General features: G+C 40.8%; 1 protein-coding gene across 1 annotated transcript in view; it reads right to left on the reverse strand.

Moving 5' to 3' along the window:
* PLEKHG7 (pleckstrin homology and RhoGEF domain containing G7) overlaps positions 1-25,447 on the reverse strand; it is a 31,552-nt gene extending 6,105 nt beyond the window's left edge. The window contains exons 1-14 of the mRNA XM_035551904.2: positions 24,743-25,447; positions 23,040-23,059; positions 18,265-18,392; positions 16,295-16,335; positions 14,332-14,421; positions 13,673-13,822; positions 12,079-12,174; positions 9,516-9,611; positions 8,784-8,897; positions 7,278-7,452; positions 5,626-5,741; positions 4,758-4,851; positions 1,273-1,352; positions 632-791 (exon numbers count right to left, since the gene is read on the reverse strand). Of these exons, the coding sequence (XP_035407797.1) occupies positions 632-791; positions 1,273-1,352; positions 4,758-4,851; positions 5,626-5,741; positions 7,278-7,452; positions 8,784-8,897; positions 9,516-9,611; positions 12,079-12,174; positions 13,673-13,822; positions 14,332-14,421; positions 16,295-16,335; positions 18,265-18,392; positions 23,040-23,059; positions 24,743-25,447 (2,065 nt within the window). The remainder of the gene's footprint in view (positions 1-631; positions 792-1,272; positions 1,353-4,757; positions 4,852-5,625; positions 5,742-7,277; positions 7,453-8,783; positions 8,898-9,515; positions 9,612-12,078; positions 12,175-13,672; positions 13,823-14,331; positions 14,422-16,294; positions 16,336-18,264; positions 18,393-23,039; positions 23,060-24,742) is intronic.
* Between the last annotated feature and the right edge of the window lie 1,932 nt (positions 25,448-27,379).

Consider the following 27,379-nt stretch of genomic DNA (forward strand, 5'->3'; position numbering starts at 1 on the left):
GGCTGGTCCTCATTCCCACCTCACCCAAGGGCACACCAGATGTTACCGGAGGTGGTTTTCCATGTCAACGTGTTTGGAAGTCTATGAGCAGGGAAGCGTTGACTTAGGGTGTGTGATTTCCATCCTCTCAAGGGCCAGCAGGGAGGTGAGTCAGTGCAGCAGCAGGAGGTAAATCATCTCTCCAGCCTCCTCACATTTTGCTGCTGCACACATAAGGACACCAAGGAGAGTAGTGCACTGTAGTGTTGGGAATTGGGATAACTGAAAAAATGTTTCATAACTACTTTGGGATTGATGGTGTCCTTTGGAAATAGCTCCTGGGATTGATATAGCATGTTAGGGTGGTTAGGGTAAGAAAATACTTGGCTCATGAGATAGAAGTCATTGGAGTCTTTACACCTTATATGTGGCGAATGTACATATCTGAAAATTGCCAGTATGCATGTGAAAGTCACTGTTACAGAAATTGCAGCACAATTCGATCTGTGAAGCCAACCAGTGCAGAGACATTGGCACTCCACGCTTCTGGGGGTGGTTTGTGGGCAAGCAGTGTCTAATCCTTTCACCACTACATACACAAATGTGTGAACATGGTATTTATGAAAACATTCAGATGTACCTAGTCACATACCTGTTATGTGGATAGGGTCAGTGTTTTTCAATATCAGTCTGTCCAGTGGGATAGGCTGGTCAAGGACTGAGCAAAACCCACCTTCTCTTATGAGTGACTGCAGCTCGGGAGCGAGGGAAGGACAGACAGGGATTAAGCCTGTATCTGAGCCCCCGTATTTCTGGGAATAGAAAATGAACTTGATTAGCGGGTTGTCTGCCATCTGCTCATGAAGTATAGGCAATAAACAGCCCTAAATTATATGCTTTGTCTTATCAAAGGTGTACAGAGAGCTTATTTGCCTAAGCAACCCCAGAAATCTTTTTTCTGAAAAACTTATCAGTATCTGGAACTCTTTTGTCAAGGTCACGGCCTGTATTAAAACAACACAGATAGAAACACAGTATAGGTACACAGGCAGGAAACAGTCAAAGGTGTTCAAAGGTCCCCCCAGCCCCATTCTTTCAATATCAGGAGGTCTTCTCCCTTTCTTGGAAGTTATTTTGCTATTAGCATAAGAAAATACCACCTGTCTTTCATGCCTATTAGTCATCTTGTATTTTTCTTGCTGAAGATCAGTCTTCCAAAGTACATTCAAAATATTCACCAAGCTGGAAAATACAATAACATCTGCAACCACATGCATCTCTATCCATTATTACCTTTTTGTTACGTTTAATTTTGGTAATTAATAGGAAATCAGTAAATAGGAAGAGGTAGACATCAAGGAGTCTTGTGCTTTCTAAGGAGGAAAACAAAAAAGTCAGTTTGATGACATGATTATTTTAAGGAATGCTAAGGAATTTCTAAATTGAGGCACATCTATGAATCATCTTACAGTAGTCTTTTAAAAAAGAAGCATGACTTCCAGCATAGTACACAACTACTCATCCCCTAGTCTGCACTCTCAAATACAATGCTTGAAAGTCATATATGCCTTTTGATGAATTTGGCTCTTAATATTTGTACTTTGTAGCAGCTACCACTTCATTATGCAAAAATAACTACTTGCCTGCCAGTAAAAGGGATCTGAATCACCTGCAGTACCTATGAATACAGCAGCTGGCATGCTACAAATCAGCAAATCCTAACCAGTAAACAGTGAAACTACTGAAAATGTCAGAGAGAAAGAAGTAGTGAAGTACTGGTACCTACAGATATCTGTTTGCAGCCCTCTGCACAGACTTTCACATTGATGAAATGTTAACTGACGATATCACAAAGGCCTTTCAAAAACTATACAAAATAGAGTTGGCTTATCTTTTCTTCCTAGTCTGGAGGTCACGAGGATGCAAGGAATATAACAACAGATGTCTGTGAGAATGCTTGTAAGTCTTTAAGGTTGATCTCCATGCCTTGATGAAAATTCAGGTATTGTTATTGTATAAATAAGAGGGAATAATTTAACAGAAGCAAGAGTAATTTTTTAAAGCAACTTACTGCAGGGAATCTGGCTTTTAGGGCTACCAAGAAGTTCTCTCCTGAACTGGTTTTGCAGAATTTGGTCCTTTGATCTCTTCCCTGTTTATAGTTCCTCCTTTCCATGAACCTATGTTTCATCTCCCTGTTTGGTCTCAACTTACAGCCCTACGTAACTTCCAGAATCACTTCCTTTCTCTGCTGCAGGCTTTATCCTTTGTAATATCTCCTCTGACTGCTCTGTACTGATAGAGCACATCTGGGCGTGAAAAGCCTAACTACTGTTCACTGCAAATAGGGATGCTCAGAGCTATTGCTTCCAGGTAATCTGCAGGATGATAAAATGTTTTCTTGCATGCTTGACTCTGAAAGGCTTTGGCTTGAAAACTCATCTCACTAAGGTTGTTTAAAACATTTTCTATGAAAAGGAACTACCTTGAAGTACTTATGTGCTAATTGAGATTCAGAAGACCAGTTATGTATTAGAAGTCTTTTGAAAAATACCCTTCTGTAAGTTTCTGTGAAGTCAAAAACTTGGTAGGGTGTTTTCCACAGCATCTCTTGTACAGCAGTAGGCTTTTGTGGGCATTACACATGAAAGAATTATTTGTTGCAAACTCTCTCTACTGCTGCAGACCAAATTTTCTGTTTCTTTGATCTATGCTGTACTCAGAAAACCAATGAATGGCAGCAGTCAAAAGAGACTTCTGGAGGTCCCTGGTTGAACCCAGTGCTCCAAGAGCAGGTCGTTCAGTGTTTTATCCAGTCAAGTTCTGAATATGTTCAAGGATGGAGACTATGCAACCACTCTGGTCCCCTGCACCAATATTTGACCACCCTAATTTTAGTAAGGTTGTCCAAATATCTAACATGAATACCCCATGCTGCAGCTTGTGTTGTTACTTCTCATCCTTTCACTGAGCAACTCTATAAACTTTCAAAAACTTTCCCTGTTTTTCACAGAATGACATGACAGCTTGATCTGGTGGAATGCTGAGCTGGAGCTTTCTGATTGTCTTCTCTGACTCCCAGTACTACCAAACATCATTTTTTGATTGCACTATTTTTAAATAGAAGTTGACAGCAGAAACACTTGCTCCCTGAAAATTCTGACAACGCACCCGTGTTTCTTCAAACAGAAGATTTCTAGCATTTCCTATGTTATCTTCTTGATGCTAGGATTATCGAAAAACCATGCAATTGTGGTCTCAGTGATTGCAGTTTCATTCGAAGAAACACGGTTCACCTCAAAGACAAATTTGTCTGAATCAGTTCAGAGGTGTGACATTAGGACACACTTCTTTTTGTTGCACAGCACTGTGTTTGAATCGTGATTTCATTTTTGTCTTGAAAGATATTTCATCTGGACAGGCGGCCAAATGTCAGGCACTTTTATATTGCAGATTGCAGGCACCTGGCTGTCTTGTTGGGTAAGATTTATGCTTATACCTTCTTCTCCATTTTCTAATTATGTACTGCAGGAAGAAATGTAGCCCCCTGAAGGCTACCCTTACCTTACTGCATCGTGTGCTGGTGTCTCATCAGAAGGGCAATGAGTGCAGAGGGGAACACTAGCAGAAGAGGACTCAGTGGCTTTCTTCCTCCTCTGCCCACCATCCCCCAAACATCACTAACAACCTTATCTTCTGCTTTCCATGTGCCTGATGTTGCATCTTCTCCTCTGCCACTATAATTCTCCTCACGTGGGAAGAAAACCAAACCCACTGATCCATGGGCTGTGCCCCTTGGCTGCTCCCTCTATGACAGTGACGGTGGGGGGCAGAAAATATCGGGTGCTCACTCCCTTCACCTCTGCTCCTGTTGAGGTAGTGAAGGAACTGTAAGGCAGCAGCTGGGCTCATTTCTGCCAAGCCCTGCTACAGCCCTGCTGCTTCCAGCGCCCTTTCAGACGCTGGTCTTCTCCAAGCAGGGAAAGCAATCAAACTGCCTGGGCTCTGCTTCCTGCTCAGGCAAGGAGGAAAGGCTCCTCTCTAGTGATTCTGCAGCAGCTCCCCAGCGAGTGGCCTGTGCCCTGCCACAAAATGGTGCCTGTGTGTCCAGAGATGTGAGCCCTGGCTCTGACAGGGTGACAGATAGCTGCAAGAACAGCTGTAGGAATCAACACCCCCAAGTGGGACCTCTGCGCTACACGTGGAGTTAGGGGCATGTCGTGGGAGCCTGCTGGTAATGAAAGGGAAGCTGCTCGTCTTCTTTACACATTACCTTCTTGTTCCAAGCTGTCTGCCACAACAGCAGTCTGAGCAGAGATAAGTACAAAATAAAAAAAAGGAAAACTGTCTGGACTTTCCAGTACTTTTAAATAAAACATGTAACAGATGAGGTGCCAGAGAGGTGGGGTTTGTTGACATCAGTCCCCGGTATGTGGGGCAGTTTGTATGGGACAGTCTAAACTTCCTGATGTCCTTTTGCCGCATTCTTGAGCTTGAGAGTAAAACTCTCCCTCTGAGTGACAGATGTAGGCAAGTCAGTCTGATTTCCTCTGCATCTGGCAGATAGAATATCCAGATGTGACAAGAAACAGTCATGCAAATTACTCATCCTTTTTGCAGTTTGGTTAATTCTTGGCCTCTCTCTGACAAGTTGTATGTTTCCTTTTTCTTCCCTGCACCTGCCCAAATACTATCACAGAGGTTCGTTCCGGCCCTGCCATAACAAAGCATAATTCTGTTAAGCCAGTGTCCACTACAGAGACATTTAGGGACATTACCTGCTAGTGTTAGCCTCCCTTCGTGGAGGAGAAGTCTGCTCGCTGAAGACAAAATGTTTTCACTGCTGTTTTCTCTCAAGTTTTGTTTCAAGCACTTGACCACAAAAAGAGAAAGTGAGAGAGAGAAAATGAGGAATCTTGCATATCTGATTATGAACCGGGAGGCATCCAGCAGTTAAACAGAGACGACATGTACTGTTTGTCATATCAGACTAAATTTACCACACAGCTAATAACTGATCGTGTTTCTTCAGCAGTGCCTCTCTTTAATTGTGTTTAAGGTTTTGAAATGTTAAGCTGGATTTTTCTTTTCTGGAGTGAGTTTAATGTGTTTTGCAGCTCTGCACATGAATAGACGTAATCCTTGAGGTGAGGCTCACTTGATGACGTTACCGTAACGCTGGTTAAAGTCTGTCTGTCTGTCTGGGTAAGGGAGCAACCACAGTGGAAAGGAGCATCTGTTCCCAGGAACACTGTAATTTTTTGTAATGGTATTCAAGTAGGAACTTCTTTAGGTCAGCTTGAGGAGTGGAAGAGGAAAATAATTTCTGTTTGCTGTGCTGCTTATAAAAATGTATTAATAGTTATATTTATCCTATTTCATTCTGCCCTCTAAAAGTAAACCCTGGCAAGTCCTCCTGGTTGTACTCTCTCTGATGCTAGCAGAGAGCAACCCATGCTGCCATCCAGGGGACTGTGTGCAGCCTGCACCTTCAGCTTCAGCATTTGCAGTGCTCAGGCTGCTCCTGCTAGAGCAGAGACACCCACAACAGCTAGAGTATAGACAACCAGAAGTCTTTAGATAACACTGTAAAGATAGGAAGCTATGCCTTCCTTCCACAAGGAAAAATGCCCTTAAAGTGCTTACCTCTGGGACAAAGAATCTCTTGTCACGATCCCAGATTTGAGGCCAAATTATGACCTCATGCAGCTGCCGGAACTTCTGAAAGTTGTCCAGCCACTTGACTTTGCCTTCCAGATCCCCTGAAATATGTAAAGCATCAGTTACTGCCAGTACTGGCAAAAATAGGCCTGTTTCTAGAAGATGTTGAATACTGATTTTCTTCAGTGGAAGCCAAAGATCCTCATGTATGAAACCCTGGATGAAGTCCTTGCCTCACTGAAGACAATGACTAAACTCTTCGTAGGTCAGCAGAGTTTCCCAGCAGAGTCACATCATATAGTGACAAAAAACACTTTATTTTTCTGAGACCTGTTCTGTGCTGGGTCTGTTTGTTGTGTGGCTGTAAGGCCAGGCTCCTCACATCCTCACAAAATCTGTCGATAAGAGAAAGGATTCAAGTCTCTCTTGTAGGTGGTAATTCTGTCATTGGAGTATTTATCCAGGAAGCAGGAGCCCTGTGTTTATCTATGTCTGGAAGACATGTGCTTTGTCTCATCTCCCGAAGAGATGTTTAAACCTTCAGCCTTCAGGATGGGGAGAAGAACAGCAGCATTCAGTCCTTCACAGGGTCACTGCTCTGTGAGCTGTCATTTTTTGGACTGGACCCTGATTTGCAAGGAGGACCAGAGCTTTAATCCTTGCTCCATTGTCACACTTAAATTTGGTGGGTACTGGGGAAACACCTGGAAAGAGCCCCTGCCCTTTTTCCTCCACAAAACTCAGCAAGAGCAGGAAAAAGGGTCCTTCTCTCGCCCAAAGCTCAGCACTTGGAGGTCATGCTGAGGAGCTGAGAGGTCCAGACTGGGCAGCAGTGGCCCCTTGCCATGCACCTCCCTGTCCCTCGGGGTGTGCAGCACCCTGCTCTGCAGGTGGGGATGCAGTGCTGCCAGGCGCCTCCTCCTGCCAAGATTGGCAGGATGGGCATTTTCCCAAATGCTTGTCTTGTCTTTGGTTTGCGTGGGCTGCAATATGACTTTAGAGAATAAACCTGTCTCCTGATAGGAGACCATAAGGCACTTACAGCTGTGTTTATGGCTTCCTGAACAAGACTGAATTAATAATTTAATTACTTAAAACAGAATCCAGGAAAGAAAAATCTGCCTGGACCAATCCTTCCTTTTCCTACAATAAGTAGGAAAAATCTGTAGCTGCGATAGCTCTTCTTCTACTTTACGTGGTAGGACCCTGTCATTTAGCAAAAGGTCACTGGCATAATATCCCCCTTGTGAGTGGTATTTCATCCTATTAAGGGTTAGCCCCAACAAATCCTCCCTAGACATAAATCCAAGTCAAAGACTTCTTTGTTTGAGATTTTTCTTTATTTGTTCCAATTTGTGATCTGCTTTTAATTGTTTCCATGTCACTGCAGATGATTCTGAGCAAATACAAGTGACTCACTGATTTGGGAGTCCTGTGACCTTGCTCAGAGAGCACAGGGGCAGCACCAATCATTTCTCACAGAATGAGGAAGGACTCAGGATTGTAGAAAGGCATGCGTGTCCTCATTGCATCTCTGCAGGGAGACCGGACCCGTTTACACTCAAAGCACATGCACAAAAACCACATAGCTTGCTAATTGTTAATTGCATACTTGAATTTTAACCTTAGCTACTTACGTATGGACTTTTCCACCTTCTCTTTAACTGACCAGATAGAGCCTTTCTCCATTTCATCAGTGCTCCTCTTCCAGATATTGTTTAGGAGGAGGGGATAGCGGGTCAGTCGATGCAAAGGAGCGACCAGCAGCTCCGGCAGGTGCAGTCTCTTGCAATGTTCGTTTTGTTCACACCACTGCCGAAGACAAAGAACACTGCTCTTAGGCCTCCTTTTGCTCTCTGGCAGGTAGGTAGCAAACAGCTTTATGCATCATCAGCTGTAATGAGACAAGGGCTAATTAAAGACCAACTTCTTACACAGTGAGAGCAAGGGCAGTGTAAAGGCTCCACCTCTTTACAGGGGGAAACACGCTGCACCTTCCCATTTCAGATGCTGTGGCCACGCTGGTGGATGAAGCTGTGTTCTTATTTGTTTGCCATTTTAATTTCATCAGGAAAACCTCAGTCTCATTTGAGGGCCAATTTTTATGTTCAAATGCTACTTTCCACTGGTGACCTTTCTCCTAGGCATGAGTGTCTGAAACCCTTATCAGAGGGAGTGATGTCCCTGAAAGCTGCAGCGTTTGAGGCTTTTATGAAAAGAAAAGCCCTCTTCTTTAGGTTTCTCTTGCTAAGCTTGTAACGTTGAAGATCAGTCTTAAGCTTTTACACTGGTCTGCTTATGATAAGTCAGAAATAGCAGAGCCTCCTCCCCACGAGCCCTGCAGCTATCCTGGATGCAGTTAGTGCTTTCAGGCAGACACGGTGTCAGCAGAGACAGAGCCTGCGCTATTGTTTTAACTTTACAAAGACTTGCCTGATAGCTCTTTTCAGCCTTACATGAGGGACGTAAACATTCATCTACTGGTAGTGGTTTGATACCAAGTTCTACATTTGTCTTATCTGTAGTCAAGCCAAACCATAGAGCTAAATCACTGCCATTGCAGAGTGGTTGCTTGCTGTGCTGTCCAGGATGCTGCTTCCTCTATGAGGGGATGTGGATTAGCGAATACCCTTGAGCCCGGTCATCTTCTAGAGCACGTAATACCCTATACACTGTGATCCCATTCAACATTTAAACCAAGCTGATACGCTGGACATGTATCAAAGGAAAATACATTAGAGTGGTTTTACAATGTGGCTTTTTTTTTTTTTTTTATTTTTCTTGTATCCGTTTCACTTTGTTAAAGTGTAGGTCACTGTGTCAATGGATTATGTGCAAAACATCACATGCTCGATGCTGGCAGTATGTATTTTCTGCCTGCAGAAATGCAGCCAGATTTTCCCTTCTAGCTTTCCACTCTTGCCTGTTTTAAATTACAAATATGGACTTTCACATGCACAGGAGAACATACACTTTGAAGGACTTCATATGCGTGATTATTCCCTGCAGTTTAATTATCTGTGTAAAATGCTACTTAAACAGTTTTGCTTCCAGTGAACTTTTCTAGCCTGCTGTTAAAATCCTTTCATAAGGCAGAAAGCCCAAAGACAACAACAACAACTAAAACAAAACCATCACTTTACTTTCAGGTAGATGCCAAAATCTTCTCTCTGTCTCAGGTTTTCCAAGTAGAAGACAGCGGATGTATAATTAAGGCAATAAATCTGGTGTGTCTGGCAGAGCTCACCCTGGAAGAACTGCAAAAGAGGCTTGGAATCTTGTCAAGAAAGAAAAATGTCATGATAAAGGCAGGAACAACCCTTTTGGTTTTGTAACGTGGTTTTACCTTAGATTTCCTTGTACCTAGGGAAAGGGTCTGTGCCCGCCTTTCACTTAGCAGACACAGGCCAAAATGCATATCCCATTGAGATCTTAATTAATCACTTAAATACATCTGTGGATCTGGTCCATGAAGTAAAGGAAGGATTCACATGATGACTGGAAGGAAGCAGGGTACATCTGGAGACAGGACCAGGGTCTGGTCTCAGGGAAACCTCTCCCACAGAGTGAGAAGCTTGGCTCTGTTGATGGCAATGTCTCCACAAGGTCTGGGCTGTGGTTCCCCAGGAAGGGAAAATCTTTCCATGCTCTGTTCCACATACAGGGCAGCTTTCCATGACCACCTCAGACATTTCAATGAATAAAAATAAAAATGTCCTACTGACAGGAGGTACTTGAGGCTAAGACCAAACTGCCTGTGACAGATGGCATGTCCTTGACTGACTTGACTGCTTTAAGGCAACCTACATGCTATGACAAATGGTCCATTGCAAGGATCTGCTGAGATTAAACAAGAATGCTTCTGATTATGTTACCTTTCTGAGTATGGAGATGAAATCCGTAGGCGACCCTGACTCGCTGACATGTTCCTTCACAATTTCAAAAAAACTTTCCACAAAACTGAGACTTATCTAAGCAATGGGGAAAAAAGAGAAATTAGTATGACTGATCTGCCTAAGTTTAAGACAACTTTACTTCTCATTCCTGGTCTCTTCAAAGGCTTCAGACCTCATGAGGCACCTATGCTTGTCTCCCTGATGTTGCCAGAATTAGCATCAGAATTACACCCAGAGCTTTTTAATCAGTCAGAAGATAAAGTAAATCTATACAAATACCCAGTTGCATCATGATAATGCCATATGACAAAAGCTTTGAAACAGGATTGTGGTTATTTCATTTGAACTTATTTTACAGTAGTAGCTGTATTTGATAGGAGTCAACATCGTAAATTACAATGGATGAATGGTGTCTACTGGAAAACATTGTGTGTGACAGAGCTGTGACAACTGAAGGAGACCACATTCTTTTGAAGAGGACGCCATCTTTCATACTTTGAATTTGTTTCATGCCCTGGGATGTGTGGGAAATTTCTATAAAATGATATAAAATGAAACCCCCATATTTCTTGTAAGTTAAATTCAAACGTTCTGTGTTCCCACACTGTCAGTCAGAAGTGGGTGAAAGCGTGCTCCTAAACCCCTGCTCACCTCCCAAACTGTTTGCACTCATGTTCATGACCAGACTGAGCTTTTGGCCAAAGTTTTGGTCAGTCTCAAAGACAGATCTGTATACGTTCAGCACATTGGCAGCAACCCAAACTCTACACTGCCCATGGTTAGAGCATACAGCAGCCTCGGATGTACAAGGGGCTTCAGAGGTGTTTGAAGGATTTCCCAGGTGTTTATCAACCTTGTCATCTTCTTCAGGCATAGTTCTCCTGAAAAATTTTCTTATGTTACATTGTTACATTACCTGGTATTTCCCTGTGACCCGAAGGTAACATCACCCTTTGTGATACTGTTATGAGTTGTTGTTTTAGCTGTATTCATTGCTTTGTTTGGTGAACTTATGGGGGCAGGGTTGCTTATAGGACAAGGGTTCTTCTTTCATTTTAACAAGGGTTCATTTTGCACCTTTTACAGCATGCATTTTTTCATGGATTCAGCCTGCTCTCAAGAAGAAATGCGTACTGTAAAGTGCATGAAAAAGGCATAAAAGGCATTGAGAGAAGCTACTTTTTCCTACATTAGACCACTCTTTTACGAGTAGCTATGCACAATAAATGATCCTTTCTCATCCTCATTAATATGGACAACAAAATGAAAAAACAAAATGGAAAATTTATTGAAGATAGTTCTCCCAAGTCATTATCAAGCTCCAGCCAAGCTCAAAGTATTTGTGTTCCCAGAATGGCACACCTTCTTTAAGTAAGAATGAAACAGATCAGAAACTACACATCAGCTGAACTCTAGTAGATGGCTGCTTGTATGATTTTTGTCCACGACAAGCACAAGGTGAAACATATCAGCTAAAACCTCTTTCATTCTACTTCTGAATATGTCCACCTGGTGAGTGGTCAGCTACTGAGCAAAGGTGACTTACTCATGTGTTTGATCTCTAGTTAATTGTCCCTGCTCTGAAGAGCTTTCCTGCTCTTTTTGTTTTGCCTAAAAAGTGAGATGTTAGTGGCTAAGGCAAGGGTGTAACAGCAAGGGAAAGAACTTGAAATAGGCAATTTGTTTAAGACATGATTATGAGTAGACATTAAACTTTTGCAGCTGAAGAGCCCCTTCCAAAAATCACTTTGCTGTTAAGGTTGAGGTGCTTGTTGGGTTTATTTTTGTCCCATAAAAGAGCTCTAAAGACAAGAAAAACTCCCACATTGCTAATAAAGCTCTGTAAAAGCAATTCTGGACTTATCGGCTGCTTTAACTTTCAGGAGCTGAAAATGATCTCCAAGCACCTGGCCACAAGTGGCAAAGAGTGAGTGCACATCACAGCCAAGCCTCGTCTTCCCCTTCCTTCCTCCTGGAAGCTGGAGGGTGAGTAGTACATGGATGCAGAGCATCAGCTCGGTGTTGGGGATAGCCAGGCCGGGGGAAACCCTGGCTGGAGAGGGATGGTCATCATTTTCTTTTTCCTTGCTCTACAAGAGTGGCTTAGTAGATAACAAGGTCTTTGTGCCCACGTTTGAGAAAGGAAGCTTGTTATTGGAGTTATTTTATCATTCTTAGTTTTGCAGTAAGAACTGTGTAGTTGATGTTTACTTTCACAAATCCTTTTAAAAGGACTTTACTTTTGAGAACTTGTCTCAAACTCCTGTTTACTTCAGAAATAACTGTTGAATGAACTCTCCTCCATGCCTGTTTATCTTTTGCTGGAGGCACGTGGGAATTTGCACTAATGACCCCCATAGAAATACCAAGCAGAAATGATGGAAAGACTGATTATTTGAACTCATTTCCTATCACGGGCATTGAATCTGAATAAAGACCTTACTGATGGATCCTCATCTCCTTTTACTGGACTGATTGGTTTCTAATCTCAGTAAGATTCCCCACCTTTTTTTTTTTTTCTTTTTCTTTTTTTTCCACTCACCTTGTTTAACTCCTCCAAGTTTGCAAAGAGTTTCCATATATCTACATCCAAGAGAAATTCTTTACTCTGGAGGTATTTTAGAGTGTTCATAAATATCTTTAAAAACAAAACAAATGCATGTTATTTAGCAGTTTTGCCCATTATATATATGTAATTTTATGTATGTGTATATATATATATAATTATTTTAATGAAAAGAACATGTAACTCTTTTGAAAAGATCTTTTGATTTTGGAGAGAGCAGAAGATGATGCTGTGAGAAAATTTTTCTGCCATGCCTGAAGGCTAAACAGGGATTTGTGTAAGGAGCAGGGTACGAGTGTTGGCTCTGAGGTCTTCTGCAGCTACCACATAAGTAGCAACGTCCCTGCCATGTTCTCTGTCTGACATGGGCTGCTGATCTCCCTGCAGGTCTGTGTGAAGAAATTAATAACATCAGAGTTCTAGTGTGTAGGAATTAATAGCATCAGAATTGTAGAATTACAGAGTTCTGTGACTTTTCTAAATGCTTTCCTTCTTAACCCATGCTACACAAGTTGAAGTTACTATGGAAAAGAAAAAAAAATGTTGGAATAGCATAAGCAAAGGACTTGTGAAGGCTTTCATCTCTTTGGATTGTTCTATTAATCTGTGTTGAGTGAAAACTGCATTTGTATTTATTGGCTGCTAAGATGCTATATTACCTAAGCTCTGACAGTGATCTTGGAGCTGTGCTGAATCTGGCCTGAAGCTGAAAAAGGCTTAAGAAATGTAGATTATTAAGTGGAATTTTTAGTATGTGTGTGAAAAGCATTAATGTAAGAAAACCCATCACCTATGTGCTAAGACTGAAGAACTAGCGAGAGTGTTTGCTTAGCCTTGCATAATTCTTTAGCTGCCACAAACGGTTGACCTGAGAACTTCAAGGGGACTTATGGCGATAAAGTTCCCTATGGGTATTCATTAAAATCAGTGAAATACTTGAATGCTGGGAAATACTTAGAATAGCAAGTATCTGTAAAACTGGACACCTAAATTCAGTGTATTTATTTGGCAGCAGAGTTTGGGAAGCTGGTGTGGACTGAACACAAGTCATGTGGGGCTGGCTAAGGTTCATCTTTGAGGTGCTATGTAAGACTCAGAAAGGGGGCTGCACGTCTCCTGTTATTCTCATCCTTCCCAGGATTCACCTTTTTTACCTTCTCAGATCGCTAACCAAAGCGTCTATAAGTAAGGACACTTCCATCCTACCTTGGACCTGTTGTTCCCTTTCCCGTCCCTTTCTGTGCTGCTCCACCAAGGAGGAATTCAACACACTCCCTATTTATGCCCTTTACTTTGTAGTACCTATTGTACTGTCTAGATTACTTACTCAGCAACAGATAAGATTAGTGAAACATTTTCTCTGTTTTTCCTTGAACTAATAATAAAACTGAGATTTTTTTTTTTGTTTTTTGGGGGTGTGTGTGTGGAAAGTGAAGGAGGGTTTGGGAAGCAAGAGCCTATCATTCCCCTGTAGACGCCAAGTGAGACGTTACAGATGGCTTTATGTCTGCTGTGCTGCAACAGGGCAAATAATGTTTCATCATTCTTGAGAAATGAAATCTTAAGTTACCATCTTGAGAACCAGCAAATGATCCAGAAAGTAAGTGCATTCACTTGTGAAAAGTTCCCACACCGCTTCTTCTTTTTTCACTTCCAACCGGCTGTTGACATCTTTCTGCTCAGTCTGTTGAGCCTTTATAAACTCATGCCAAGATTTACTCTATTGATTGAGGAAGAAGAAAAAATAATTGACTGTCACGTCAACTCCTTCAGACTGTATGAAAAGAATCTATAATCTATTTACCCATGTACATAGTCTGGCTGACAGTATTAGCAATTCTTCTGCTGAAAGTTTGAAGTTTTCATTAAAAATATTAAAAAACCTGACATTTTCCTCCAAAATATTCATAACATAAACACAGCGAATTTGAAAGTAGCACAGAATGATAGCTTGTGTTTGTAGGATGCTGTACCAAAAAATAGTGGGCAGCTTGCAAAGGCTAATGAATGTAATATGTTGTACTGGTGCTGCTGGAAAGCAGAGATGGAAGATAGCCTCCTGTTTTTCAGATAGTAAAATCAAGGTACCAAAGGACTTTCAAAATGCATTTCATATCCAGATTAACGTAATAAAATATGGTAACTTGAAAGTAAGACAAAAGTTTTATCTCTATCTTTTAGAGCTTAACAGATAGCTTTCATGGTACAGTATACTGAATATTTTGATACCTTGAAACAGCAGAAATCATATGTGCCGCAATCTATGATCTTAACAGTTGAAAGACAGTTTTCCAGATCTTGCTTGTGTTTGTCTTTACCCTGTTTAACAACAACAAAAAAAACACCCCTGATTCATACAGTGTTTTGAAGACCAATAAGGAGTTTACTCAGCTCAATAACCTTGCTTTGATCTGTAAGGAGCTTGCCCTTAACCACGTGATTTTCTTATATTTCCATGCTCTCCTACTCAGAGATGAGACAGCGATGGCAGGTTTATTTGTGGTTATGGGTGGTGTGTGTAGGTGGCTTTGAGGTGTGGGTGTGTAAGATCTTATTTATGTAACACAACGGTCTTTGGCAGGGCAGATCATTGGTATGGCAACAGACAATGGGCTACCACCACAATATGAAACAAATAAAATATTTTGTTTCCTCCAGCACAGCCAGAATTATGGGACAGCAAACTCATATCTGAAATCTTCTTCCTGACGTCTTAGGTATATAAATCTCGGGAGATTATTTATTTATTTATTTTAATTTGAGTTTTGCATTAAAAATAACTTCTTTGGTCAGCTGCATAGCAGTGTCTGTAAAATGAGATTTTAGAAAACTTAAAGAGCAACCGGATTCTGTCCATGTAAGGGATCGTGAAAGAAAAACAACCGCTTTTGGTTTGGCTTTATTTTTCAGGCCAGCAGTGCCATATAAAATGTTTAAGCAACGTTTAGGAACCCAAATTTAGTTCTGTGAACTTAGATTTATAAGGAGTATCGCTAAGTTTTATCTGCTCTCTGGAACTATGTATTCATACCTTATGGATTTCTATTGTCTGAATTTTAGGCACTGAGCTCAAACCAACTTTGAAATATGTATTTAACTATATAATATTTGAAATTCACAATTTAAGCTGAACTCTTAGTTCTGCAAGATATCTTGAAAAGCGATGCACCATGCTTAACCAACACACTAAAAGTGCATTTATATATATTAAATTTTATGCCGTGTAATAATATCAGAAATCACTTGACTAAATATTAACTGTATTTTATTGCAAATTTCAAATATTTCAAAGTCTAAACTGTGGTTTAGGCTGTGCTCCTTGAAATTCTATATAAATGCTGTCAAAAGAAGTGGGAACTCATGTGCTAATCCAAGTATTTGGTTTACTTGCATAAACTTTTCTTTGACAGTAGAGATTTAGAAAATAAAATATTAAAAAAAATGGGTAGGGAAGGTTCATGATTACATCTTCAGGGGTAGAAAGTTATCAAGACACTTGCGAATGATTTTGAAAAGAAATTTAGATACCATTGCAAGTGAAAATTTTCATAACAGAAGACAAGGGAATGTGTTAGAAAAGGAAATTAACTGAAGGGTGTTGGTGTGTGCTTTCATTGGAGAGCATCAGGGCACCCATGAGGACAGGAAAGGTGTAAGAATGCATCTAAAAAGCCAGCTGGAAAGGTGAAGCTTAAATACCTTCCATATCAGGCAAGTAAAGTTTGGGCTGGCATGCAGAAAATGCATAACACAATGAGTCTGAAACAAGAATGTGACTGAATTACCAAGGCTTTTGCCTGGAGCAGCCTCTCAGGGGTGCGGCTCGGGTGGATGAGATGCAGGACAAGATGCAGGACCATGACCCTAGTGACATTACCCATGGCAGAGCCTGCCACAGCCACCATGTGCTCCATCACCTTGGTGCGGTTGGGGGATGAGGGTGCTAGCTGTCTTCTCACACGTTACGTGCAGTGTCACTGGAGGCTGTGCTGGAGTCACCCTACCTTCATTGCAGACGAACGACCAAGCAGGTGCTCGGTCCCAGAGGTAGCTGAGAATTCCATGCTCAGCTCACCTGCTGGCTGCCTTTCTTCAAGGGAAGTACAGTGAAGAAACTCTTTTTACCCAGGTTTGAGTTAGTTGTGTGAGAAAGCAAGGTCAGTGCAAGGGAAAAACATGGTGAAATACTCACAACTCCTCTTTTGGCAAACGGCCACCTTGGCTTTTTGGACTCTAATGGGTAAAACAAATGTATTATCAGTAAAGAAACAAATAGCTAAAAATAAAACTGTTATTTATGTTTTTTCCTCTTAATGAAGACCGATATACCATACTTTACTTGGCTCAAATTTAGTACTTTTTTTTCGTCAGTTTGTGCACCAGACTTAAAAGCCATTAAGGCTGTTGGGATGATGTCTATCTTTGATGGGATCTTGGCTGATGCTGAACTTTCCTGCTTGCTGCAGATGATCAGTTTGTGACTGACAATTTTTAACATGGGGAAATGCATCATACCTCAGGCCAATTCTTAAAGATATCCATTGTTTTGAAAGAAGAATTAGCCTACATCTTCTCATTAGTGGTGTCTTGGAATTATGCAGGTACTTATGGTACTTTGTACGAATCTTTTAAATGTGCTATACTGTAAAAGTATCATTGGCTGTACAGAGTACTCTCTACAACAGTAGGAATGAATATCTTTGTGGAAAGTAGTGTCCATGGGATCACAGCTGTAAAGCACCCATGTATAAGCAGTCCTAAAATCCCCAAGCCTCAGAGCTGTCATGGGGCTAGCACAGTGGTGCATGCTGTAACTCATGGTCCTCAGAGAGGCCCAGGGAAGGCTGGGAATCCAGATGTAGGAATGCACTGGTGGGAGGCTAGAGATGGCTATGGTTGTACAGCAAGAAATATGGAAGGATTTTCTAAATTTATGGTACCTACCTTCAGGCCTGTGTGTCACTGGGAATTGCAGTTGAAACCTTCTCCTTTTGAATTTTGAAGGCCTTGGCCATTGTTTCTGGGGATGGCTGTGTTATTTGCTTTTGTGAAACTGCTGGTTATTTATTTTTATAAATAAATATTTATATAAATAAATAAATATATTTATATTTATAACCCCCATTTATTTATTTTTGTGTGGAAAATTTTGATCTCTGGTCACCAGCATATTCTAGTCTTTGGCAATCACCTGTGCACTATACCGTATTCCACAAGAGAGATTTGTAGAAACTGCTCACAGGTCTACACTTCTGTGTTGGAAGGTCTAATGAACAACATGTAGCAATGAGTTGGGTTTGCTGCCTTTGTGGTTAAAGCACTAATTGAAAGGGTAGCAAGGGGCTCTCTCTTTCCTCTGCTCAAACATCAAGGCCCTGGAATGTGTCCAGAGAAGGGCTACGAAGCTGGTGAAGGGCCTGGAACACAAGTCCTGTGAGGAGCAGCTGAGGGAACTGGGGTTGTTTAGTCTGGAGAAGAGGAGGCTCAGGGGAGACCTTACTGCTCTCTGCAACTACCTGAAAGGAAGGTGTGGGGAGCTGGGGATTGGCCTCTTCTCGTAGATAACTAGTGATAGGACTAGAGGGAATGGGCTCAAGTTGCACCAGGGGAGGTTTAGGTTGGAAACAGGAGATACTTCTTCTCAGAAAGAGCAGTCAGGCATTGGAACGGGTTGCCCAGGGAGGTGGTGGAGTCACCGTCCCTGGGGGTGTTCGAGGAAAGGTTGGATGTGGTGCTTAGGGACATGGTTTAGTGGGTGACATTGGTGGTAGGGGGATGGTCTGACCAGATGATCTTGGAAGTCTTTTCCAACCTTAATGATTCTATGAGATAAGCATTTGTAACTCGACTGCTTGCAGATGGAAATCCTGACTTGGGCACCGGATTCTCCTGTGGAGGAGGGACATAATATGTCCCGCCTCCCTCAACTACCTCTTACATTTTGCATTCAACAATAAAATGCGGAAGAAAAATAAATCAAGAGAAAATTTTATGAGGACTGTAGGCGCTTTGGCTTTGCTTAACAGAATCCCCCATTTTGGCTCTGCTGTCTCGCGTGTCATCACTGCACCGAACCTCCCTCCCTTCCCAACCTGCACGCATACACATGCCTGTCACAGCTTTTTCGGGGCTCAGACGAGCAAACCCCACCCTGTATCTGACCTGCATTTAGCAGCAGGGCTGCGTGGGGCAGGTAGTCCAAGGCACTGTCTGACACCAGGAGGTCTCCAGGGAACACCTCGAGTCCCGGCAGACTCACTACGACAGAGCTACGCCTGCGCTCGGCTGATCTGCAAGAGGCAACAACAACACGTGTCATCTCCCTCCTCTCATGGCTGCAGAGGAAATTCCTGAAGTGCTCCTTGCTGATGTGGGAGGAAATGAGCTAAAATCTAAATCACTGTGGCTATGACATAAGGTATTATAGGAAAAATGAGAAGAAAACTTCAGTGATCAACAGCAGATATCCCGTTATCTTTCCAAGTGCACAGTGCTGCTGAGATTGAGGTGTTTGTAGTCACGGCCTGCCTCAGAAGAGGGGTACTCAGAGAATTTAAATATGAGAAACTCCTGTGTTTTTCTAAGATTAAACAAAAAACAAGGTGAGATTTCAGGATATTTTTGGCACTGGAGTTCAAAGGAGTAGTTACATACTATGCTTCTAGTTGACATGTGCCAGTACTTTTGACCTTCGTATAACTCAGGAGATATCAGGAAAAGATAGTAGAGTCTTACAGTTCAGTGTTTGTTGTTGTTATTATATTTAACCTTGTAGCTAGTTTGTGTCATTCTATTTCTAAATCTTTAAAGATTCTTTTTGCTAATTCAGATATGTTGTATTTTGAATATAATGTGAATTAGCAGCCCTGCTGATCTGAAACAAATAATTCTTTCCAACTATTGTTGTTATTAATGGAGGGCATTGTCAGTGGTGTAGATCCATCAAGAGAAATGACACAGGCATTTTGTATCCAACGGTGTGTTTGTGCCAGAGGCTGCTTGCATTCAAATACAGAAATTATTGGTGCATATTAAATACTTTCTTGAATTTTTCTAATAATTCACACCCATACCTAATTAATGGTGTTAGCATATGGTTGCAGAATGACTGGTGTCTGCAGCTGCTATTCCGCTGTCTACCATTGCCTGATGCAAGCAGACTGCATCTGATTTCAAAGGGTCGGTAATAAAGTAGCTGAGGAAGGAGATGTGAAGTGTGTGCACACATAGAAAAATTATCTTTTTTTAGTCTCCATTTATTGTATGTAATAATTTTAGTTAGTTAAGTATCATTGTTTTATATTCTTTGCCTAGGCAGATACCTTACTGGGAATATTTAGCCCTTTTCCAACAGTTGATGTGAAACCTTGCATGCGTGTTGTTTTTTTTTCCTCCTCCCCTTTCCCTCTCCTTTCCTTCTCCTTTCTTTTTCCCCGCTTTTTTTCCCCTCTTCCCCTTAAGTGCACAAATAGCTACTTAACAATTTAGCATCTGGCATGTGATTTCTGAGGTAGAGAACTGGTATTTTATTTGCATAGTAGGAAAGGGAGATTATGTTGATTATGTTTTTTGTTATCATTTGATGGTGACACTGCTTGCAATTGTCTTAGATAAACCAACTAAATTGTACATTGTAGAGGAAAGGTCTACTCCCAATAACTGACGGCTGCAGGCTGTCGGGAGGGCTAGGTCTGGGACTTTAGCACTTGAAACAAGTATATTAGGGCTTGAAAACTAAGAGTTGAGGAGTTTAGAATGTGCAGCGTATGACTTCTCTAAAAGCTTTTCGTTTTCTGGTAGTCCTTCTGAATGGGGAACATAACATCTTTTTATTTATCTTGAGGGATTTGCAGTGAAACTCTGAATTTCACCATGAAATTAAACATAGCCCATGGTTTGAGAGCTTTTATGGATAGGGTCTGTTTCTTGGTTGTCTGCAAGCCTGCAACAGTGCAATGGAGACTGCTTCCTGATGAGGTACTCTGAGTGCTACCCAGTGCAATTTTATGTTTTGGAAACAGTTGTATTAAGATACTTATGAAACCACTTGTGATTCCACTATGTAATCTCTTGGTCAGCTGGATTATTATATAAACTGGATGCTGCAATATAATACAAGGATAATCCTAAAAGTTGTCACTCCTGTACTGGATAATTCAGGAGATTTATTTCAACTTGGCAAAATTTTATTGCAAATTCAATGTATTACTGATCTTTAAAGTATCTTGCCTACTTCAATTTCATAATATATTTTGGAGGTTGACCACTTATGTAGGTGAATAATGGGAAGCACAGTTTCATTGTAACAGAGTTAAATCTTGTTATTTCCCTAGATAAAAAAGGCCTTCAACTTCAGAGACACATATGTCTAAACAAGCTCTTAATGTAGGAATGCAAGCCTGTGATGTGTGGGAGCATGCTAAGGTCACTTGGATGTGTATCTACAATATACCCTTGCATTCTGACATGTCTGGTGTGATTAATGACTTACATGCCTAAATTATGTACTCATCCTTCAGGGATTAAGGTACAGATACAGGTATCTGTGATCATCTGGCCTGATGCCTGTAGATATATTAGGTATATTAAATGCTTTTGTTGATTTTTACCGGAGAAATGAAGCTACTAAAGTGCTGCGTGATGCAATTTATCAGCGTTAGGGTCAGTATGCAGTGTTTTACCATCTTTTCTTGCCTGCTGACCCTGTAGCTTTGCCTTTTTTCATTAGCTTGGGTTTGATTTTCTTACTAAGGGCAGGGTGCTGAAGTGCTTGAGTGGAAGGAATGCTTGTACTTTAGGGATGAGTTTGATCACAAGAGGAGATATCATCTGTGCAATAATTCCTCCTTTAAATCTACTTGTTTTATGAAACAAGATAATGTCATGGGTTCATGTTACAAAGACATGGAAAATTATTAAAGATGCTGAAGCAGCTCATGGTCTGGAAAAATAAACACCCTGGGTATAGTTGTTTCTAGGGCATGGAGAGTTTCAGAAGAGTGCTTTTTAGAGGTGTGTGTCCCGATATGTTCATAATCTTAGCCTAAAAAGACCTTTAAATGTCCCAGAGAACAGACATCTATATAAATGCCCATACTTAAATCACATGCCTGTGATTTAAATGAATACCACATAGAAGCATTTTAGGGTGGCCACGGTACTGAAGCAGTTGTCAGTTGATGACACTATTACCCAAATGGCTCAGGAGGGGTATTTGGACTCCCTGCTTTAAAGAGTTTGCAAGACACCTTATGGGTATATGAGACATTGAAAGAGGAAGAGGAGTACTTCAAGATGGCTGAGCCCAGCCGTCTCAGCTCACTGAAAATGTGCTGCCTTAGCAGGTACTGAGAAGACTCTTCTCTAGCAGTATGTCTGTAGGAAATCAATCCAGTTTTGTACCCAGTGCCTGATATACTGAACAGGGTAAAGAGAAAATGAGCTCAGAGTAAATTTAAGACTTTTTGAATCAACATTTCCTTCCACTGCAGTGTTGACTTTAGCTTCTCACCCTGTCTCCACCACATACACCTCTCCGTCTGCTGCACCTCTGATTCTTCGGTTTGTTTGTTTTGGCTGATTATTTTTAATCAGCATCAGTTCAGCATGTTGCCATGTTAACAGAAATGTACTGACATTACTGAGAGCTGTGTGAGGGAAGGCTGCTTAAAATGAGTGCTGCTGCTTAAAGAAAGATTTTTGAAAGTACAACCTGAGGGTGGGGAGATGTTCATTAAAACTGAGAGACAGCAGCATGTTTTCACCCTGGATGATATATGAGGCAGTGTTGGAGGAGGGTTGTCAGCTGTCCCAAAGTTCTTCTAGACAGAGGGAATAATCTGACACTTCAGCAGTTTTCTCTGGCTGTGATAATAAGGGATTAGCTGTTAAGAAGTTAGACTAATGGTTTGGGTAAGGGAGGAGCTGCATACAGTCCTTGCCCAGACCGCGGATCAAATTCAACTTGACAAAAAAGTGAAAAGCAGAAAATGGGGATTATTGTTTTACATTTCTGCACATTCAAACATTGGTCAAAACAAGAAATAGAAGTTGTAGTCCATCATCTAAACCTTTTTTTTTTTTTTCTTTCTCTTTCTTTCCTACTGGTAGACAAGGAATAAAGCTTGCAATGTTCCCTGTGTGATTTCTTAATTTTTTTCTTTGAATGTCTGGATGGAAGTCCGGAGGCAATATCCTAGCTGACATGCTGGTATACACTGGATTCCCTCTGAAGCTGCCAGGCAAATGGCACCAAGAGAAGGTGTGTGCACTAAATGTTTCATATTCTCCTGTTTTTAGCCATTTGAAAGTGGTATTCTTCAAATTTTCACCTGACTTGCTACTAATCACACAAATCTTCACCCTATCAGTGAGCCATGCTAATGCTTTATAGTTCTGCATGGGATCAGAGCAGGCTGTTCCCATAATAGTCGCAGATAAACTTTTTTTTAACAAGTAGACACAAAGATCTCTCACCCCTCCCTGCCACCCATCTCCTCCTCCCTTTTTCTACTGTAAATTCAAAAGGTTAATGAGTGGGTTGGAAATTGCAACAATCCAGAAAATCTAGGAAGCCTCTTCTACAGTGAACGTGTTATTTCAGGTGCATGCACACATTTGTTAAGCTTTGTCTAGGGAACTGTGTTGCATGTTGATTCATGGACTGTTCCAGCCTTCTCCACCCCTCAGTCCCAAACATAAACATACTTGATACATAAACCTGTTGGCAAACTGCTAGTAATAAAAGAGCTCGTACCTCAAAAATGTGTAAATATGGGGAAGAAGAGGAGATACAGCTCAAATAATGATATATGCTGCCTTAAGAAGTGAAACACGTTACGGTAGAGTCACAAAACCAATGTACTGCTGTTTGTTGTGAGGTTCCTCCTGTCTTCTCCAAGCCTTGCTCATCAATGCTTTTAATGTACCTAACTCACCTGCATACCTTCCTGAAAATCTGCGAGGGAATCATGCAATAAAGTGAAAACTGCACCATCAGTGGGAGAGGTATTTTGTAGGATTAATGATCAGCAGCAGTCCTAGATCTGCTTTGCTTACATCTGAGAACAATATTGAGCTATTGTGCTAGCTTCTTTGCTCCTTTTTCCCTCCCACAAAGTTTTGAAGAATGCCACTCAAGATTATGAGATGTTTCACATTCTTCAGGCTGAAATTTGACCCTACTAATCCAAACAGCCAGACCTTTTCGCAGTTAGTTCCTAGTGCAGAGCTCTCTGACAATCCAGCTGAAATATTGTGTGAAATATAGCTAAATATGTCAGGGAGAGGGCCACCTTCAAAAGAAAATCTCATTAAAAAGTTTAGTATAACAAGCTGGTGACAGGCACATCACAAAGTAAATCTACAAATTAAAATAGAATTTCACATACATGCCTCATTGTTCAGATTGTCTTAGTGACGTTGATTCATTAAAATATACAGAAGTGAAGCTTCGAATGAGGTAAAACAAATATATGCATACCTTTGTATAGGCAGTCCACTCTTCTGAAAAAAAAAAGTAAGATATCCTTGTTACTTGGTCAGAAAGCAAGCAAGTAATCTAATGTTGTGAAAAAAAAGTACTGATTCATTAAGAAAAATATACTACATACACCTAGACGCTGGCTAATTATTTCCATTATTTTGGAGAAAGGAGCAGAACTCATTTGATATCCAAAATGTTTTCAATATTTGATGAGGAGAAAGTACCTTTGGTTTGTGGAACAACACTGACCAGTTATAAAGAGACATGTAACTATTTGACGTCATCCACGTTCAGTGAAACCTGTCTGTGCTTTGCATGAGGAAGGGGTCAAGCATGTGTCTCAATATAACTCGTGCAATTGTTGCAAGGTCTTTGACAGTGAATATGGCAGCAAAGCTGGCTTGTGTAGTGCCTCTTCTTTTCTCCTCAGGGTCTGTTATGCGGGAAAGCTGAACAGGAAAAGCTGACAAGGAAAGGAGGAGGGCTAGCTCCTCTTTTGCTTCTTTTTGTTTACTGACTCTGGTACTCACTACACCAGTTTCTTTTTTTCAGAAAAGATTGCACATTTGTCTGCATACAAATGGAGGGGGGCAATGAATGGCAGAACTAGGTAAGAGGATGCAAAGAAAGGGAATGGGACCTCTCTTAAACCTTAAGGTTTGCTTCAGTAGTAGAAAACCTCAAATTAGGCTCAACTGTATTGAGTGACTTAATTCTCAGTTGTGCTGGGATAAATAATGCTATTTAGTAAAACAGAATACAGAGCTGCCTGGGCTTATGGAGAACCCTGCTGAAGGACTCTGGAAAGAATATAACCTTCTGAAACTCAAGCCTGTCCTGGATAAGTTGCTTAGTTTTGTTCTTTCCTAGCCCCACAAGCAGTTATACTGGCCCATCAGGGCGAATGGACAGAGGTAGGAAGGAGTGGCCATGCCACTAGCAGTAGACTAGGCCAGCGTGGTCACTAATGGCTGGAACTGTGCTCTCTTTTTGATTTGGAAAGAAAAATTTCGCTTACTGATGAGTGTAGAAGTTGGTCTGTTATAGTAATGGAATATGGACTGGGTGGCAGTTCAGGTTAAGAATTAGGCCATAGTGGCTCAACACTGAATATGCAAGACTGCAAAGGAGGTCGCATCATCCCATTCCTCTTACCTGGATAGCCTCCTGTGGCATATGGCTGGGGCAGGGAAGTCTCCTAGGCAGCATAACAGAGTTGACTTGGCAAGAGTTTTGGAGCATCTCATTGGGACTGCCATCACTGAGAGGATCTTTTTGGATTGACAACTTTAATCTGGGGCTGGCAGACTCTGGATCTACTATGGTTGTTTCAGACTTTGCTTTGGAAGACAATAATTTTGCATGGACACAAGAAGGCAAAGACAGTGAGGAAGATTTGATGCACCGGGGTGGACTTTTACAAATGTGGTGGAGAGAGCTGGTGTATTCCTTTTGATTCCCTAGCTGAGCTGTGTTAGAGGAGTCCTGAAATGTTGATGCTTGTGAGGCAGAGGCCATCCGTAGACGCCTTAAAGTTGGAGAAGTGGAAATTCTGGCCAGAGCATGCCGGTCAAACTGGAAAGGTGTATGATGGCTCCCAGTGCACTCCTCTGTGGGAAGCTTCAGGAGAAGAGAAGACTCAGTATACCCACGTCTTCGAGTGTAGTCACCTGTAGGCATGGTGGTGTCCATACAAGCTGATACTGGTTGTGTTTCACAGGGTCTGAAGACATCTTCTGGACTGCTGCTACACAAAACAGTATTTTCTTTATGAAGCTCATTTTCACTCTTTAGAAGTTCCATATTGATGCAGGTTCCTTTAACTAAATCTGGAGAATAATCGGAACTTTGTTGTTGCATCTTTATTTGTAGTGTGAGGATTTATAGCTGTGTGCACCAAGGAAAAATGATCAGAAAAGGTTTTTAGAAACTTGCTGTATGTATTTTTTTTTTTTTAATGAGACAATATATAAATTGAAAAAGTCTAAACAAAATAACATAGATATGCAGACAAGTACAGAAACTATTGCCTGCAATTCGAGTCCTGCTTAAATGCAGGTTTCAACAGCTCCAGGACTGTATTTCGGTGAACTGTGAGTGTGCAAGCAGTGTCAGCATCAGTCAGCAGAACTAATTAAATTGTAAAGACTAGCTGTGTATTTAGGAACTGTGCTCATCTGGTGCTGCAGCCACCTAATTTCCTGTTGCTACTCCCCCTAAATGAGGCTGTAATACTGCTGTACACGGGATAAAAATGAAGTCGCTAGCTCTCAGGACTCCTACTGGTTGCTAAACGGTTTACATACAAATGCTAATTACTTGCTGAAAGATTAAGCAAATACAATTTATCATTTATGTAAGGTGAGTCCAATTATTCTTTTCATCAGGAAAAGTATTTTGTAGTAAACATTATGTATATGTAATCAACTAATGAAGAAAACAATTTATCAAAGAAAATTATCTTTTGATTGAGGAGTAAATATATTCTATGACTCATGAAGCTATTTTAAGGTATTTTGATGACTAGTCTCTCTAAAACTGGACTGACATTTCAGATTATAACTGATGATTATTAAACCTCTTCAGCTTCTTTAATTCATCTGCTTCTTTTGCTAGGAGGAATCTTAAAGCTGTTCATGATTGCTGGCTTGGCTGGGCACTATTATTTATTAATTTATTAGAATGAGTTTATTCACACATACGTTGGCTTTTTCCTTGAGCTATTGAGTATCAAATGTTGAATACTAATTTTAAGTGACTTTGTAGTCCTCTAAGATTGATTTGTCAAATGATAAGAAAAAAATGCTTTCACCAAGTTTGCCAGTTCAAAATACTGCTATCTACAAACTCTTCAGCCAGTAGAAGACAGTCATTCAAATGCTTACAGGAAGCAAAAGCATATATTTATGATGGAAATGGCTTCATTCACAAGTGTAGTGAATAGCCACAAATAGATTAGCATCTGCTCATTCTCCTTTAATAAACAGAGGTTAATTAATGCATATGCTCATTAAAATGGACATAAAATCACATTCAATATATATCATGAGTTACAATAATGAGTAATGATTACTATATTCCAATTTTTAGTAAAGATACAATCGCATACCATTGCTGTGAACACATTATTGCTATGTGATCTTTTAAGACTTCTTTTTTGTGAAGTGCAATTACATCTAGATATAATAAGGAAAGAAGATTGCACGATTTTATAGACAGATATGGAGTTTCCAGATATTTATGTAGAACTCTGTTGTAGAAATAGAAAAGATTAAAGACATATTTTCATGGAAGTTTCATATTAAACTTAACAAACAAACAAAAACAAAAAAAATCCCAAAGGTAAAAAAAAATAAATTTTAAAGTAGAAACTCAAGGAATTGTTCTTAAATGTCTCAGCAGCAAAATGTTTGTAAAGAAAATACAGTGTAAAAAATGCAGAAATATCCCCCACACATGCAGAAAAATTAGTGTATATGATTAAACTTACCAAGCTAGCCAGGTGAAGATTTACCAGCTTCCAGAATGTCATGTCCTTTTCATGTGCAATTAAGTCAAATTTCCAACAAGTGCTTGATTAACTGCATATTAGGCTTAGGAGCAGAGACAGTGTTTTCTTTTTTAAAGCCTCCTTACTGAATGCAGTTATAGGGAACTAGTTTTTCTTCTTGTAGATTTGTTTCTAGGGGATTTGTTTATCAGGTCAGACGGAAGTGGCTTCAGGATCAATGCCCATTTACAAATGGTAACATGATCCACACATTTTATTAAACTTAATTCCCTATATAATTC

The sequence above is a fragment of the Cygnus atratus genome, chromosome 1, assembly GCF_013377495.2.
Source record: "Cygnus atratus isolate AKBS03 ecotype Queensland, Australia chromosome 1, CAtr_DNAZoo_HiC_assembly, whole genome shotgun sequence".
NCBI classification, from domain to species: Eukaryota; Metazoa; Chordata; class Aves; order Anseriformes; family Anatidae; genus Cygnus; species Cygnus atratus.